Source organism: Papilio polytes, unplaced genomic scaffold (genome assembly GCF_000836215.1).
Source record: "Papilio polytes unplaced genomic scaffold, Ppol_1.0 DF820956.1, whole genome shotgun sequence".
Classification (NCBI taxonomy): Eukaryota; Metazoa; Arthropoda; class Insecta; order Lepidoptera; family Papilionidae; genus Papilio; species Papilio polytes.
The window spans coordinates 965,351-980,888 of NW_013528248.1; the positions used below are offsets into that span (position 1 = coordinate 965,351).

At 37.2% G+C, this 15,538-nt stretch overlaps 3 protein-coding genes across 5 annotated transcripts in view; 2 read left to right on the plus strand and 1 right to left on the minus strand.

Annotated features, from left to right (window-relative positions):
* The window catches only part of LOC106109948 (zinc finger protein ush), a 68,814-nt gene extending 65,794 nt beyond the window's left edge, over positions 1-3,020 (plus strand). Inside the window, exons 2-3 of the mRNA XM_013291605.1 lie at positions 4-354; positions 563-3,020. Of these exons, the coding sequence (XP_013147059.1) occupies positions 4-354; positions 563-1,027 (816 nt within the window). The 3' untranslated portion in view covers positions 1,028-3,020. The remainder of the gene's footprint in view (positions 1-3; positions 355-562) is intronic.
* Positions 3,021-3,809: 789 nt separating this feature from the next.
* Positions 3,810-6,247, minus strand: LOC106109976 (probable RNA polymerase II nuclear localization protein SLC7A6OS). Of its 2 annotated transcripts, none has more exons than XM_013291641.1 (4): positions 5,960-6,247; positions 5,461-5,759; positions 4,610-4,800; positions 3,810-4,316 (listed from the first exon to the last, which is right to left on the minus strand). In XM_013291641.1, the coding sequence occupies exons 1-4, from the start codon at positions 6,104-6,106 to the stop codon at positions 4,015-4,017; spliced, it is 939 nt and encodes a 312-aa protein (XP_013147095.1). In that variant the 5' UTR covers positions 6,107-6,247; the 3' UTR covers positions 3,810-4,014. The 2 variants fall into 2 exon arrangements, with proteins under 2 accessions (XP_013147095.1, XP_013147094.1); XM_013291640.1 differs by having other exon boundaries at positions 3,810-4,319; positions 5,960-6,243.
* Positions 6,248-7,400: 1,153 nt separating this feature from the next.
* On the plus strand, positions 7,401-14,221 carry LOC106110039 (mediator of RNA polymerase II transcription subunit 15). 2 transcript variants are annotated; one of them, XM_013291721.1, is made up of 11 exons: positions 7,401-7,763; positions 8,452-8,591; positions 8,823-9,473; positions 9,643-9,849; positions 10,104-10,233; positions 11,043-11,233; positions 11,628-11,794; positions 12,072-12,196; positions 12,524-12,626; positions 13,257-13,504; positions 13,843-14,221. In XM_013291721.1, the coding sequence occupies exons 1-11, from the start codon at positions 7,678-7,680 to the stop codon at positions 13,970-13,972; spliced, it is 2,178 nt and encodes a 725-aa protein (XP_013147175.1). In that variant the 5' UTR covers positions 7,401-7,677; the 3' UTR covers positions 13,973-14,221. The 2 variants fall into 2 exon arrangements, with proteins under 2 accessions (XP_013147175.1, XP_013147176.1); XM_013291722.1 differs by having other exon boundaries at positions 11,046-11,233.
* The last annotated feature ends 1,317 nt before the right edge of the window (positions 14,222-15,538 follow it).

Consider the following 15,538-nt stretch of genomic DNA (forward strand, 5'->3'; position numbering starts at 1 on the left):
GAGCCTGGCCCGCCTCCGCAGTATCGTCAACTGATTTGCCTGGCTTGTGGGATACATTTCAGCTCTTTGGATAACTTGACGACTCATCAGTCTTTCTATTGCACAAAAAGAGAGACCCGATCGCCTCGAAGTGCACCCGAAGTGACTCGGCCTAGCTCAGGTCCCGAAGGCGGATGGAAGTGCCCGTGTTGCGAGGTGGTGTCGCCGACGGCGGTGGCGGCGCAGCGGCACATGGAGGCGCACGCAGGAGTCAAAGCGTTCCGCTGCACCATTTGCCGGTACCGCGGCAACACGCTGCGCGGAATGCGCACGCACATACGAATGCATTTCCGTGAGAAGCCCTCTGATCTGCAGGTTAGTTATTTAGCAAGTTTATTAATTTAAAAATCACGTTGTTGCTCAAATGATACCGTTCCAAGATAGAATACTGCAAACGACAACTTTTTGCCGTATTCTTCAAATGATTACTACTACTAAATTTATTTTTCTTTTTAAAATTGATCATTTTATGTAATTGAAATACTATCAGCATTGTGTAACAGATTTCTTATCTATTTTTCAGGAGGAAAGCTTCATATCTTGCGTGCTAGAAGAAGAGAACCGGGAGACGACATCGCCTAGTGGAGCCGCGGTGGGTGGCGCGACAGGCGGCGCGGTGGGCGGCGTGGCGAGCGGGGAGCGCGTGCACCGCTGCGGCAGCTGCGCCTACACGTCCACGTACCGCGGTAACGTGGTGCGGCACGCGCGGCTAGTGCACGCCACAGAGGAGCCCGACCCCGAAGAGAACACAGCCTCACTTCCCGCCACGCTTCCCACACTCGACATTAAAAAAGAACCCGAAAATGATATAGAAGAAACTCCCAACCACTGCAAATCATGCGATATATCATTTAAGTACGTAAACACATTTAATGCTCACAAGCAATTCTACTGCCCCGCCGCGAAGTCGCGCGCACAAGATTCTCCCGCCAACAACAACGTGCCCGCACCTCCCCCCGCGCGAGTCACTGACACACCCGTACTATAGACGTACAGTGTTGCTAGTTTAGGATAATAGAATAAAAATCAAGTTATGTTTTTTAAAAGTACCAGCTTGATATACGCTGGCTTAAGCTTTTTCGTTGCAAAGATACATGTCCAGAAAAATCTTTTATTCTTATTCTAATATTCTAAATTATTGATTTAACGTATTTTGATAAGCTGTTCGATTTTATAATGCTGGTAAAAGAAAATACTAAAGCTTGACAAATATTTTCCTTAATAATCATTATAATAGGTCAGTAAGTGTTGTATCCTCTCATTTCTTTTAAATAATACATAAATAATGTGCAATAATATAAATTGATTGATAAAATGATTAAATTAAGAAACTTCTGCATATCAAAGCCAAATTGATGTTTTGATGATTGATATATCGATGTAACATTGAGCGAAATTGATGAATGAGTGAATGAACGATAACAATCTCGGTCACTGTACATAGAAGGCCACATGATTTTTGTTGTTAATCTTGTTATGTAAATCTAAACTTCCTTTGTCTTAGTATACGTTTAAATACCAAACTGTAAATACTTGTAAAGATATTATCGCGTCGTAATTAAATTTTATTACCATTTGTTCTAAGTAATTGTTCTCTCTTTGTTGTTAATTTTGTTTAATATTAAAAATTAGTGTTAGGGTGAATTTTATCTACTCGTCAGAAATGCTAGTGGCAGATTTCATTTACCTAATGGTTAAAAATACTATAATCTGTAATTCACTGTAATACCTATCGATTGAATTGAAAACATAGTTTTCTTATGGATCTGCAAACTAAATATTTAAAAATAAACAATAGTAAAAAGCTGTTTTCTCATAACTTATCTATCTGATACTGAATTAAATTATCTCCTAATAAATCTATAAGGTGTTGCTACAACAAAATATTGTAATGAAAAACATTTAGAAAATAATCTTTGATATCGCTTATGTATTCAGAAAACAATTCACATTGTTAAATAATATTAACCAATTGAATTTATTTTATAGAAATATAATTATTCTCCGCGTTTCTAGATTATGAAAAATACCATGTTTTGTCAATGCCAAAGCATCGCTAGAGTAATTGTAATTTGCATTTATAGATATCTCATTAATTATAATTATAGAATTAAGTAAATACAAGACTTATTCCTTAGATATACATGTTACGTGTATTCAATTGTCTTTGTCTGTTCTTTTTGGAATAAGTCTCGAATTCCCAAATCGCAAAATAAGGGTACAAATTGAAGATATCTGTTAATCTTCCAATTGTGACGTTAACTGTACAGTCGACGATAAAAGTGTTTCAACTCCTTTGCAATCTCAGAACATGAAAGTTTTATTTAAAGTTTTAATTTATTTTATTTGTTAAAGACACTTTTCTCCGCGACTGTACATGTCTTCCTAGACGTAAACCATCATGACATTAATGTTATTGTATCACTGTGGGCTTTCACTGTTAATTTCATTATCTAAAAAAAGTTTTGGATATTATTTGACAGTGGAATCACATCGTAATGTTCAGCGCGAAGCATAGCATCTGATGTGACGTGCCATATCGCTGTGTTTTTAAAATAGTTTTATTTAAACGTGAAGACTCGAATATTATGGCAATATGTAGAAACTGCATGAGTTTTTAAGGGTGATTGTAACAAAATTGACGCTAAAAATTGGGCAATTAATACGTAAAAATATTAATTGTATAAGTTGACAATCTTCTATAATATATAATCCGTAAGATTTTTACCGCTCCTCTCAACTGCAATACAAAACCAAAAGTCACCCGCGGTCAAGGCGACCAGCGTGGACGCCTCACCTCGCCCTACGTTAACGCCGCTACTCCTATTAGGTTATTGTTCCATATTCACCCTTAAGTTCTTGTGTTTAATGAAAATACATCAATAAAACCTAATAGCATGTTGAGTGATAATCCATATAAAATGATGTAGACATACATTGATATTGTAAAATACGCCAGACAATAAATTATTTATCACATATTGAATATGTGTCGTTATTTACCCTATTACCTAAAAACTTTACAGTTACTTAGTGTTACTAGTACGCATCTGCAAAAGTGGACCTCTATGAGCAGCGGTAGCTTCATTATTTTGGCGAATACGGGCAGCCGCTTGCTCGTTTATACATTTGTATTATAAAAAAAAATAGACTAGAAACAAGAACATGTATTAATTGCTGATGACTTAGGTGTCTACCCCCTCCCCCTCTAGAGAATTGAAATATAAAAAACTACTTCGAACAAGACAATGTTAATGATAGATGCAGTCCCTAGACGTGGCCTAGATCTTCATTTGTTGATTTTTTGATATTTGTGATGATAACTGTACTGTACAGTAACTGTACAGTCGATGATAAAACTGTCCCGACTCCTTTATAATCTCAGAACATTAAAGTTTTAATAAAAGTTGCTATTTATAGCTTTACTAGCTTTCTACCGTGGAATAAAAAAACAAAAGTGAGTAGCGTGTTCTTCCTCACTATGCTCTACTTCTATGCCAAATTTCATCGAGATCCTTTCAGCCGTTTAGGCTACAAACTCTAACAGATATCCATCCATCCATCTAAACTTTCGCATTTAGGATAACATTAGTAGTAGATGGATGGATGGATCTTTATGCCTGTAGCCTAAACGGCTGAACGTATCTCAATGAAATTTGACATATATGTAGAGGATAGTCTGGAAGAATACATAAGCTACTTGGTTTGTTTTTTTTAATACAACGCGTGTCGCGGGCGAAAGTTAGTAGATAAATAAAACAAAATTGAACTGCATTAAAAGGTTTTATTGAAATTTACAAGTTTTGTCATTTAAACTGCGAAATTTCTATAGAAAAATGTTCTAAAAGACGAAAAGTATTCTTTACTTAAATATATTAATAATTTTTTGGATAATTCTTTCTGTATACTTTATAACAATAAAAAGAGTAATTTATGATATAAATGTTGATAAAATTTAAAGTGAAATACACAATTTCAATCAGGACTGTACTCGTCCGATGAATCAGCATACTGCTCTCGGAACTGTTCTGAATCTTGGTCTTGTCCGTAATAGAAACCATCATCACTATCTCCTTTATAACCGTCAATTGACTCTTCATCGAGGTCTTTTACCTTAGTACAATGTATTAGACTTCTACTATCTGGTAGATCAGTCTCTCCCATAACTCGAGCTTTGTATTTAGCATACGCTGCACCATATCTTTGAACATCTTCACTGAACAGATCTGGCGGATCATCGTAGATTTTATCCTCACCTGTATCACTTGAAAGTTCATCTTCTGGAAGGAATTTATAAAAGAAAGAAGTCATTTTTTTATAATATAAGGTGGCAAATGTGCAAGTGGCCACCTGAATCCTCCGAAATAGAAAGCGACCGCTGCCAATAGACATACGCAATTGCAGATGTGTTGCCTACTCTTAATTGACGTATGAAACATGAGCAATTATTGTTAATTACTTTAAAACAAACACTAAAGTCAACAAGGGCAGAATGATGAAGTATCCTAGACTAGGAAGACAGTTAGATTCATAGAGTAATTAAAATTATCGAATAAAATTCTATAAGTACCTAAATCACAATTTTCCATAGCCTTTATCATATCTTCTTCATTGATACTGCTTGCTTCCGAGTCTGGGTATTCATTTCTCCAGTTATTCTCATCATTGGAGTCATCATCATCATCAGCTCCATCATCGGACGGTGCCTCGCCATTTGCTCTGTATGAGTCAAAAACTAGATCTGTCTCATAATTTTCGATGCTGAAAAAAGACAATAATCACACATACGATAACATTAAAATTACTATAAAAGCTATTAAATATTTATACTAATACCAACTTTCGCTCGCGACACCGTCCGCGTGTTATTTAAAAAAAAAGACAAAAATGAATACTCTATGTGTTCTTCCAGACCATCTTCTACATCTATACCATTACCATACACAAATTTCATTGATATCCGTTCAGTCATTTAGACTACAAACTCTAAAAAACATCCATCCTTCCAATCCATCCATCCATCTATCCATCCATCCGTCCATCCATCCAAACTTTCGCATTAATAATATTAGTATGAAGTGATTATAAATGTGAAAGTTTAGATGGATGGATGTTTGTTAGAATTTGTAGCCTCAACGGCTAAACAGATTTCGATGAAATTTGGTATAGATGTAGAGGGTAGTCTGGAAGAACACAGGCTGCTCATTTATGTTTCTTTTATTTCCACACAAATTGAGTCATGAGCGATAGCTAATTAATTAATAAATTAAAAACATACATTATAAAAATACTGTAAATTGATTCATATATCTTCACTACTAGCTCCATCTATTACCATTTTACAGGAACACAAAACATTCAAATCAAAAGGCAATCAAATGGTTACTCTTGCACAGAAAACATAAATAAATGCCAATTTACCTGACTAAATTATCCAACATAGAAACATCAAAGTCAGGCTTTGCTGAAGTATATAAATCATAAGTGAAACCAACTTCTTTCTCTTTTTCACCAGCTCTGGCTAAATCTACCAAATGGAAGAGATCTTCACCGCTCACATCTTCTTTCAGGCCTCTATGACAATTCACTACTTCATAGCGGTTCTCTGTTGACACATCTTTTCTCTCCTTACGTATCTTTTGTATGATGTCAGCCACATTTGAAATAGGTTTTTGTTTGATGTCCTCTTTTGGTACCAAATCTTTTACAATTATCTGCTCCTAAGAAAAGTATTAATTCTATTGGTACATAATAAATAAATGGTAATATATTCATAATTTGCAGTTTTCAGCAAGTACTATTTCAAACATTTTGGTCAGGACTAATAACTAGGATCAAAAGTTTCGAGAATCAATGTCAATGCGGGACCATCGTTATTGGTTTCATGTGTTTTTCTAAGTTAATGAAATAAACAACATACCTGATTATCAACAGTTCCTCTGAAAACGAATAACGAGGGTGAAATCTCCTCACTGTCGGTTTTTACTCGTTTACATAGAAGTACCAAAGCATCCTGAGGATTTTCCTCTAATCTTCTTTTAACTCGTAAAACAGTAGAAGCAGACATGATCGATAGATAATTTACTGCTCGGTCTTCGAATCTAACAAGGATTTATTAGTTTCTGTTTTGTACATTAAAAATAAAAACACTCCGCGACGCACCGATCCTAATAAATCAAACGTCAATCACACTGACAAATGTCAAAGATTTTTTCATGTAGCAAGGAAATTATAAAAACATTTTACTCTTTGTAGAAAGGGGGAGTTAAAGGTGTTTACATGTTCTTTGAACGGTGACGGAAACAGTGAATCATGACGCACTAATGTTGCTAGAATAAGGTAAATCTCCCTAAGTCTTGCAAATCTTTGCAAATGAGAGTTCATAAAAGATTAATCAATTTCTGTGAACCTCAACATCTAATAATTGTAAACTTTATGTTCCCAAACAGGGTTGCAAGGGGTCCCTTGCAATAACTTTTAGACTTACTTACTAAAATAAATATTGCTTGTTAAAAAAATGAAGTAATGAAGACGAATCTGTATTTTCTAAGTGCAGATTGCAGAACCATGGCATTTGAAATTGACAAAAAATTACAAATCCAAGAGGTCTTGGGCCAGACAAATTCTAAGATTTAGATTTCCCGAAAATTTAATCATGAAAGTTAATTTTGTTTTTAGTTTTGAAGGGAAATTGAGGAAATCAGCTGACAATACTGGTCTCGTTTTAATTCATTTTAATTTGTCTTCGACTTCGTTCGCGTTCGTTGTTTGTTCGTGACTAGTGATGGGACTCGAGTGATTTTTTTTCACTCGAGTCACTCGGTTCTCGTAACTATCTCACTCGAATGCCACTCGAGTGAAGATAAGACTCGAGTGATGTTTATAGACGCGAGTCACTCGGAATTTAAAATCGAGTAATCAAAATTTTAAAACCAATAAAAAAATGTTAATTTAACATAAAAAAATTATTTTCGCATTAACGTAAAAGTTACTCAAAAAATCTGTACAAAATGTGTAAAAATAGTGTTTTCCTTTAAACTAAACCTGTCTACATAATCAAGAAGCCTCTAATATCAACTATTAGTTGAAATTTTATAGTGTACTACTAATAAGTTCTAATCTAATTAAATTTTAATAAATTCTTACAAGTAATTTTCATGAGATCCAAATATGAACAGTTTGATTATGTTCTTACACAATTTTGATAATAAACATGCTTTAAAATTAACTTAAACGAAGCTTAAATAAACTCTACAAAAGAACAGAAATAGTGTGTTTTTAAAAAAATAACAAATTTAACTGAAAATGCTGTAAAAATTTCTTACTGCGCTTAGTATAAACCAACAAAATGGTTACGAGTCACTCGTAATTCGAGTTAACTCGAGTCACTCGCAACTCGGGTTGTCAAAAATTTCACTCGAGTCCGAGTAAGAAAAAAATGACTCGAGTCACTCGAGTAAAAAGCAACTCGAGTCCCATCACTATTCGTGACTGAAAATGTGTCCTTGACTTTACTATAATTGAAAATAGCGATAAGATATAGGGTTAAATATATTATATTATTCTATCAGCATTTATTTGTTCACTTGGAAATTGTAAATAAGTGCGTAATCTTTATTATAAATCAAGAAACACAATATGGATAATCTAAAGCAGTTCAACACAATGGGCTCGGACGATAACTGGAGAACTTCTAACTTTCGACAAAACGTCGTATCTAAAATGTAAGTATAAACTATTTCTTTATTATACTTTAATAAAATACTTAAAGCTTTAAATTATGCATATATTGTTTGTCAACATAGACTATTTCAAATTTTAATCTCAAATTTCACAATTTGTTTTATTTAAAAAATGAGAAAGAGTTTTCGATTTTAGTTTTTTTTTTACAAATAAAGAAGAATAGTACAATTGTGAACTATGATATAAGACTTATTACAACTGAAACAGATTTTTTTAAATCTAAATGTTTAAATGCACGGGAAAACCCCTTTAGCTGTGTGATAAACTTTGAACTCATAATGTCTAAAAAAATAGATGAGCAATGATTTAATAACACAAACTAGAAATATAGGTGTGGTATAGCTTAATAAACTTTAGTTGAATAGCTCTACATTTTGTATAAAATGATACATTACCAAACCTGTAGTGTTTGTAACAGAACGTACCAAGAAGCTTAGAAGTTACATCAAAATATAAAATTGCTTAGTAAATTTGTATATAAAGGAAAATTTTTATAGCAGCTAGTATTCTAGGCATTCTATTTAAATTTTCAAGGAACTAACAATCCCACAATATCCACCTATTTGAGGAAACAACTACTAATTATGGAACTATTGGATGACTGGATATAAGTGTCCACAGAGGGTTGGTCCTGTTTACACTTGTTCAAACATAATGTAATGTTTGCAGAGAGGATGTGATCCAACGTTCAGGGATGCAAGTGGCTCGCAACAGCAGCGAAATGGAGAATCATGTGTACATGAAAGCAAAGACCAGAGAGGAGTATATGAACATGGTTGCTAAGCTCATACTCCATGTCAGAGAAATGTGTAAGTTTAAATTATGAGTAATATTGCACAATATTATAGGGGGGTGTACCCATTCCAGGTGGATCATCAACAGTGTGAAGTTGTGGGAAGGCTGGTGATGATTCTAGTCTTATTTTTTTTTAACTTCTTTAACTTTTGTGTAATAAAGATTTAAAAATCATGGTTATGTCATAACATATTGTATTTCTTGAAATGTTTATAAATGTACATTTATTTACATCATTATTTCAGCACAACCGAAACAAAATCAAGCCGGAGGAGCCATGCAAGGATCCAACCAGAACCAACCAGGTCCAAACACACAGGTGCAGGCTCAGCAGAGCCAAGCTCCACAAGGACCCAACAGCCAATCCGGACTAGCACCAGATCCAATAAACGCCCTACAGAACCTTGCCTCGCAGGGAACTAGGAACCAAATGATGAACATGGGTCAGGGACAAATGCAACAACAAGGAGTGATGGGTCCCAACCCAGGGATGGGGGGATTGCAGGCTCAGATCGGTCAACAAGGTCCAATTGTATCTCAAGGTGGACCTCAATCACAAGCAGCGACTAATCTACTTCAAACATTAAATCAGAGACCACCATTGAACATGCAACTTCAGAACAAGTTGGGTATGGGTATGGTACCTAATCAGAATCAGATGGGCAACAATATGGTGTCAATGGGTGGCATGGGTAACCCGATGGGCAGTCAGCTGCAGAACCAGTTGGCGGGGCCCGGCATGCAGGGACAGATGATGCCAAACATGTCCATGTCTAACAACATGCAGGGGCCAATGACGGGGGGTGGCATGGGCCAGATGCAATGCAACCAAGTTGGTGGTATGGGAGGACAAATGGCCCCGAATGCAATGCAAGGACAGATGTCCAGACAAATGGGTGAGAAGACTTTGTTGATAATTTAAAAAAGTAGCCTATAATATTCTCGCGTGTATCAGTTGTCTTGAGGACAGACAATATTGCATTTTTTTGATGGAAATGATTTGGAATTTAATTGCTGTTTTTCTATATTAGATTATTAATATGTTCTGTGTGTAATTTTCCACAGTGGGGGGCATGGGCAACAACCAGATGGTGAATATGAACATGTTGCACATGCAGGGGCGCGTGGGCGCCAAGGGTGAGGTAGTGGGTGCCATGTTAGGCGCGGGGTATGCCCCCGCGGGCGCCCCGCCCCCCAACCAGTTTCTGCGGCAGAGTCCCTCGCCCTCCGCCTCTTCGCCCAACATGGGCGGACCTAGTCCTGTCTCAATGGGTAAGTAGTAAAAAATGTTGAAAATCTATATATTCCTAAAACACATTTTTTATATAAATAGGCGAATTTGACAAAAATAGCAGTTGCTCATAAACAGCATTTGTAGATGTGGTTTTTTTGTGATGTCCTGTGAATTATTTTAGAACATAATAGAATATAGAAATTATGAAACGAAAAAGTCATATAGTTTAGATTAGACATATTTTAACTAAATTTGTTTTTAATTGTAATTCATTTTTATATTGTATCTGCAGGCGGCAGTGTGCTGGGCGGCGCTCTGGCGTCACCGATGTCGATGGGTGGGCTGGGCGCTTGCGGCGGCGTCGGCAGCCCCTCGCCCTCTGCGCCTACGCACCTCGCGCACCACCCCGCACAACAGCAGCGGTCAGTTCTATAGCTATTTCATACTAAAAATAAATAGACATAAATGTTTTTATCTAGATTCACGTCGTACAAAACCAAATCAAAACAAAAGGTGAAAGCTGAAATGTAAACGGTGGACTTAAATAAGCGCCATCTATATTAATCCATATAAAACTTTTACTATCTACCAAGAGATGGCGCTAGTTACTTTATGTTGTATGTTATGACGCGATGTAGTTGTTCATCAAGTTTTGGTTAGGTCCACAGCGTGTCAATTTTTCGTCACTCTGGTTTCCCTTCAAAACGCATAAATCTTTCGCCTTTTACTAAAGATTTCCGTGGAGGGGAACACTCAAATGAGTCTTTTATATTTTTGTATAGCTCTGCTTCGGCGGAGTTCGTAAACCTGAATAAATTTGTACTAGTATAGTCTTACTCTTACAATTGATAAATTATGACTATACGGCATGGCATATAATGAAATATGGACACCGGCGCCAGTTAGTGTTCATTTTATGACTTTATGCCAGTCCAGTGTCCAGCCAGTTATTGAGTAGACATGTACCGTCCCGATTGTACTTTCATAATTTCATACTCCATTACAAGTGTGAACTGTAAACGTAAACCAAGCAAAGCACAAAATTATTAAATATTGAATGTATTGTGAGAGACGTTCAAACATTGATGGTTTCCGGATCCGTAAAACATTAGTTTTCATTTATAATTTACTTTCGACACTGAAACCATGCGTGGGCTTTGGGCTTATCTGTTGTGTTGCGGCAACATGAGCGTGGTCAGTGGGCACTATGTAACGCTGCGTGGTGTTGCAGCAGCGTGGGCGTGGGGCTGGGCATGGCGGCGTCGCCCTCGTCCCTGAGTACTCCGGGGGGCGGTGCTGGGGGCGGGGGCGTGGCGTCCCCGGGGGGCGAGGAGGCCGTGTACCGGGAGAAGGTGCGCCAGCTCTCCAAGTACATCGAGCCACTTCGCCGCATGGTGCAGCGCATGGTCAACGAGGGAGAGAGTCAGTATACTGATCCATCTTCACTAACATTAGCGTTTTCTTAGCCTTAGGGTTGCCTTTTAAAAATTAAGTAAATATGAAAACAAACACCCTTGCTGATTTATATCGGCTGAGAATTTAAGTAACTATGGTAACAGCTATGTTTCTGTTGGCTTGTAGCTTTTGTCCCTCGCTAAGTAAGTTTATTCTTCAATTTATTCACGTAAGTTAAAAAGAGCGTAAGCTAAAGCGTGATTTTGATGTTAGTATAGGGATTTTAATGAAAAATAGTGTGATTTTCACGGAGTCAGTCTTGGCAACATTTTATAAATCGAAACGAGTTTTGAATTTTCATACTTTTAGCTAGAGTATATATATTAGAGTTAGATGTCCATAATTCTTTCGTTTATTACAGACGTGGAGAAATTGACGAAAATGAAGAATTTATTGGACATTCTGTCGAACCCCAACAAGCGGATGCCATTGGAGACGTTAATAAAATGCGAAGTTGTGCTCGAGAAGTTGGACTTCAAGCGCAGCGAGACTGGCAGCATGCCGCTGCCGCACGCCGCCACCGGCAAGGTAATATTACTAGAATTCCGTATAAGTTAAATTGGCAAATTAAACACTTTAAAATATGCGCATTTATCAGTCTATAAAAAAATTAAGGCTTGAATTATTTCGTTTATTATGCTCTGACCAAGTTTTCTACGACATCCCCTTTTTAGTACTTTGATATCTGAGGAACTCTCAGATCTCGTCACTTCTTGTCCGTCGCCCTGGGCGGCCCTACTGCCCTTACTCTAATTACCCTTATTTTTTGCACTATCAATAGTAATGTAGAATTATCTCCCTATAGCAGGAGCAAATCTTCAATCCGTTCCTGGAGGTGGTGAACAACTGCTTGACGTCGCCGCTCGCCAACCACACGCTCAAGCGCAGCTTCGGAGCCACGCTCGATGCACTCAACGGACCTGAGATTAAGCATGTTTTCATCTCTTAACAATTTTCTATATATATGTCTCTTTCTCTCCCCCCCTTTCTTTTTCCTCTCCCTCTATCCTTGTCTCTCGCTCCATCTCTCATCTCGTCTCTCGTTCCATCTCTCATCCCGTCCCTCGCTCCCTCTCTTTCTTGTCTCTCAATCCCTCTCTCCTCGTCTCTCGCTTCATCTTTCTCTCTCTCCTAGTTTGATAACATATGGCAATGGGATCTGCTTATTTTGTTTAAAAATCTAACAATGATTGAAATTCTACATTTATTCTGTATTTATGATGTATTTTAGAAAGTTTATTGTTTTTTTTATTTAAGGAATCTACCCCCACCTCTGAAAATGCCAAAAGTAGAGGAACCGACTATGGAAATACCAGACGTTCTGCAAGGAGAAATAGCGAGATTGGATTCCAGGTTTAAGGTACTTCCTTTTTTGTTATATCTGACTAATATTATTAATTAAAATTTGGATGGATGTTTGTTGGACTGTAGCCTAAAGTGCTGAACGGATCACGATGGAATTTGACACAGATGTAGAACATAGCCTGGAAAATTTCGTAACTTTCGCATTTATAATAATAAATTAAAATATTTACCTATATTTTCAAATATTGGTACATAAATCTATACTAATATAAAAAAGAAAGGTTTGTTTTTTCTATGTATTGTAATGACTCAAAAACTACTGGTCCAATTTCAATTCTTTCACCATTAAAAAGCTACGTTATCGCTGAGTACAACGACTTATATTTATTAATTTAACGCGGTTGAAGTCGCAGCTAATTTTGATTTAATTGTTTTTTTTTTATAATATTTCTCCTACTTATGCGTCTCCTCCACCGTCAAATCCACTTTTCCTTCCCATCCTCTCCTATTGAGAAAAGGATGGAAAGGGAAAGGAACTAAATTAGGCCTCCAGCACCACACTCATCATACTTAACGCGGAATTGCTTCTACTTCACGCCTGTTTTCTTTGTGTTCGTGGTATTGCTGTGGGCGAGCCAGCCCTGCAGTGCTAACATGTTAAAGCGGACACCATTGTTATGTTTAGGTATCTCTGGAGACGATGCAAGTGTGCGGCGGCAGCGGCGCCATCGCGCTCGTGGCGCAGCTGGACGACGTGCGCCTGCCGTGCGTGCCCGCCGTGCACGTGGCCGTGCCGCGCGACTACCCCGCGCACGCGCCCGCCAGGCTACGCACGCGCGCGCCACACGCCCCGCACGCGCCCCACGCCCCGCCCGCCTCGCACCGCGCCTTCCTCGCGCAAGTCGACCGGAATATGGATGCACGATGCGCCAGGTATGCACCCGCATGCATGCACGCATGCACGCACAAGTGTACGTACTTACACGTAAAATATCTAATTACACGTACATACGTAAAATATGTAATATTGGATTTTGTTCCCTTATCGAACAGTGACGTTATTTTTAAGCTATCTGAGCCTCTGTCAGCGAGTAGTGGGAGAGGTCTTTACTTTTATAAACGCAAAACCACAAATGGGTATGTTTAACATTGAAAATTTATTTGACTACCATTGACAGTCATGATAAGTAAAATATCAGACGATACTATATATCTATATGGAAAGATTATCTTTGAGATAGTGATATTAATAAAAAAATCAATATTTTCAGTTTACCGAAGAGCTGTTCAGTGGGACAGTTACTGGACGCGTGGGAGATGAGCGTGCGGCAAGCGTGCGCGCCCTCCGCGCCCTCCGCGCCCCCGCTCGCATACACCCCTGTACCCGCACTAGGACTCTAAACCGAGCCATTCTCAGCTCTACACACCCCGCAATAAGCACCACAGTCGTGTGCAAGTACAATCACGGAAACCTGCCGTGTTACAGAAATTGCCTTGTAAATAACGTAAAACTCCGCCCTTTCTTAAAAATTAATCAGTTGCCCAAATAAACAGATAATATGTGTACTGCCTTTTTTTGCACAAATACATATAAAACTTTACTAAAATGCAAATGTGGTAAACAGTGGTAGTGCCCGCTTTAACATGTTAGCAGTGCAGGGCCGCCACGCCCCCAGTAATACCACGACCACACAGAAGACAGCCGTCAAATGGAAGCAATTCCGTGTACAGTCTGATGAGTGTGGTGCCGGAGGCCTCATTTAAGTCCCTTTTTATTTGCCACCCTTTTCTTATAAGGACAGGATGGGAAGGGGAAGTGGATTTGACGGTCGATGAGATGCATAGGAAGGCGAAATGTCCTCTTTGTGCGTCTCCTCCTCCGTCGTATAAGTGTAGGCAACGCATCCGCAATTGCGGATGTCTATGGGCAGCGGTCGCTTCGCCATTTTGGCGGTTTCAGGTGGCCGCTTGCTCGTTTGCCGCCTTATGTTATAAAAAAAATGTACTTTTAAAGTAGAACACTGCGAGATTCCTTGATTGTACTTTATAAAAAAATTCTCCATACAAGGTTGATGTTCGTTAGAAAATCCAAACGTAGGATAATTATGTAAATATTTTAAAGATTTATGTCAATTCAGTACAGTGTTTAAATTGTCTCCAAAATTAACGGCTGGATACTGAAACGACATTTAAAATAATAAAATCTTTTCACCTTTTGTAATATTTGATATTGGATTTAATGCATTTTTAATTTATGTTATTTGTTAAACGATAGGAAGATACGAAAAGTGGGACAATAGAAAAAAAATCTGAAAACCCGATATTTTTTTAGTTATTAAGATAAGTGTAATTCTATATTAAGGTTATTGTATTGTAAAGTTTATTTTCCATATATGTGATGTCACAAATTGAATGAATTAAAACTATGAGTAATGTGTAACTTTTATAACGGAGTTTTGTAAAATCTGTAAATGTAAATATTCAAGCAATAAATTTTAGCCAAATGTTCGAATACAAGAAAAAAATGAATTTATTTTGTTGACATGTTTCAGTTGTCAAATCGGGATCAATTTTGTAATAAAAGGTATGAAATCGTATGTTGGTCCGGTTTTTATATATTTTTAACGAATCAGAATTATAAGGAAAATATGGAAAAAATAACTGTTTGTAAATAAATTTTAGTTTGATAATCGAAAATGTGTTTTATTTTTACCATTACTATAGTTATTGCATGAAAAAATAATTTAATTAAGGCGAGAATACTAAAAAATCCTTTTTTAAAAAACCTAACCTTAAAAATAGTTTCAAAAAGTACATCCCATTTTATTTGAAGCTTTAATCAAAATAAGCCTCAAGTATATTTGTTTTTATACTCGGCAATAATTCGTAGCAACAAAAAGCATAATGAATTAAAATAAAACACGAGTTAATTTAAATTTTTATTTCAACAATAATCGGTGGGTTAAG

Bases quoted from the DNA above. Each gene is read 5' to 3' on its own strand.
- LOC106109976 (XM_013291640.1), bottom strand. From the start codon at position 6,106: ATGTCTGCTTCTACTGTTTTACGAGTTAAAAGAAGATTAGAGGAAAAT. The intron at 4,801-5,460 runs GTAAATTGGCAT...GTCTTTTTTCAG, and splicing joins ATGTTGGATAATTTAGTCAG to CATCGAAAATTATGAGACAG. The intron at 4,320-4,609 runs GTACTTATAGAA...AATTCCTTCCAG, and splicing joins TATGGAAAATTGTGATTTAG to AAGATGAACTTTCAAGTGAT.
- LOC106110039 (XM_013291721.1), top strand. From the start codon at position 7,678: ATGGATAATCTAAAGCAGTTCAACACAATGGGCTCGGACGATAACTGG. The intron at 9,474-9,642 runs GTGAGAAGACTT...AATTTTCCACAG, and splicing joins ACAGATGTCCAGACAAATGG to TGGGGGGCATGGGCAACAAC. The intron at 13,505-13,842 runs GTATGCACCCGC...CAATATTTTCAG, and splicing joins ATGGATGCACGATGCGCCAG to TTTACCGAAGAGCTGTTCAG.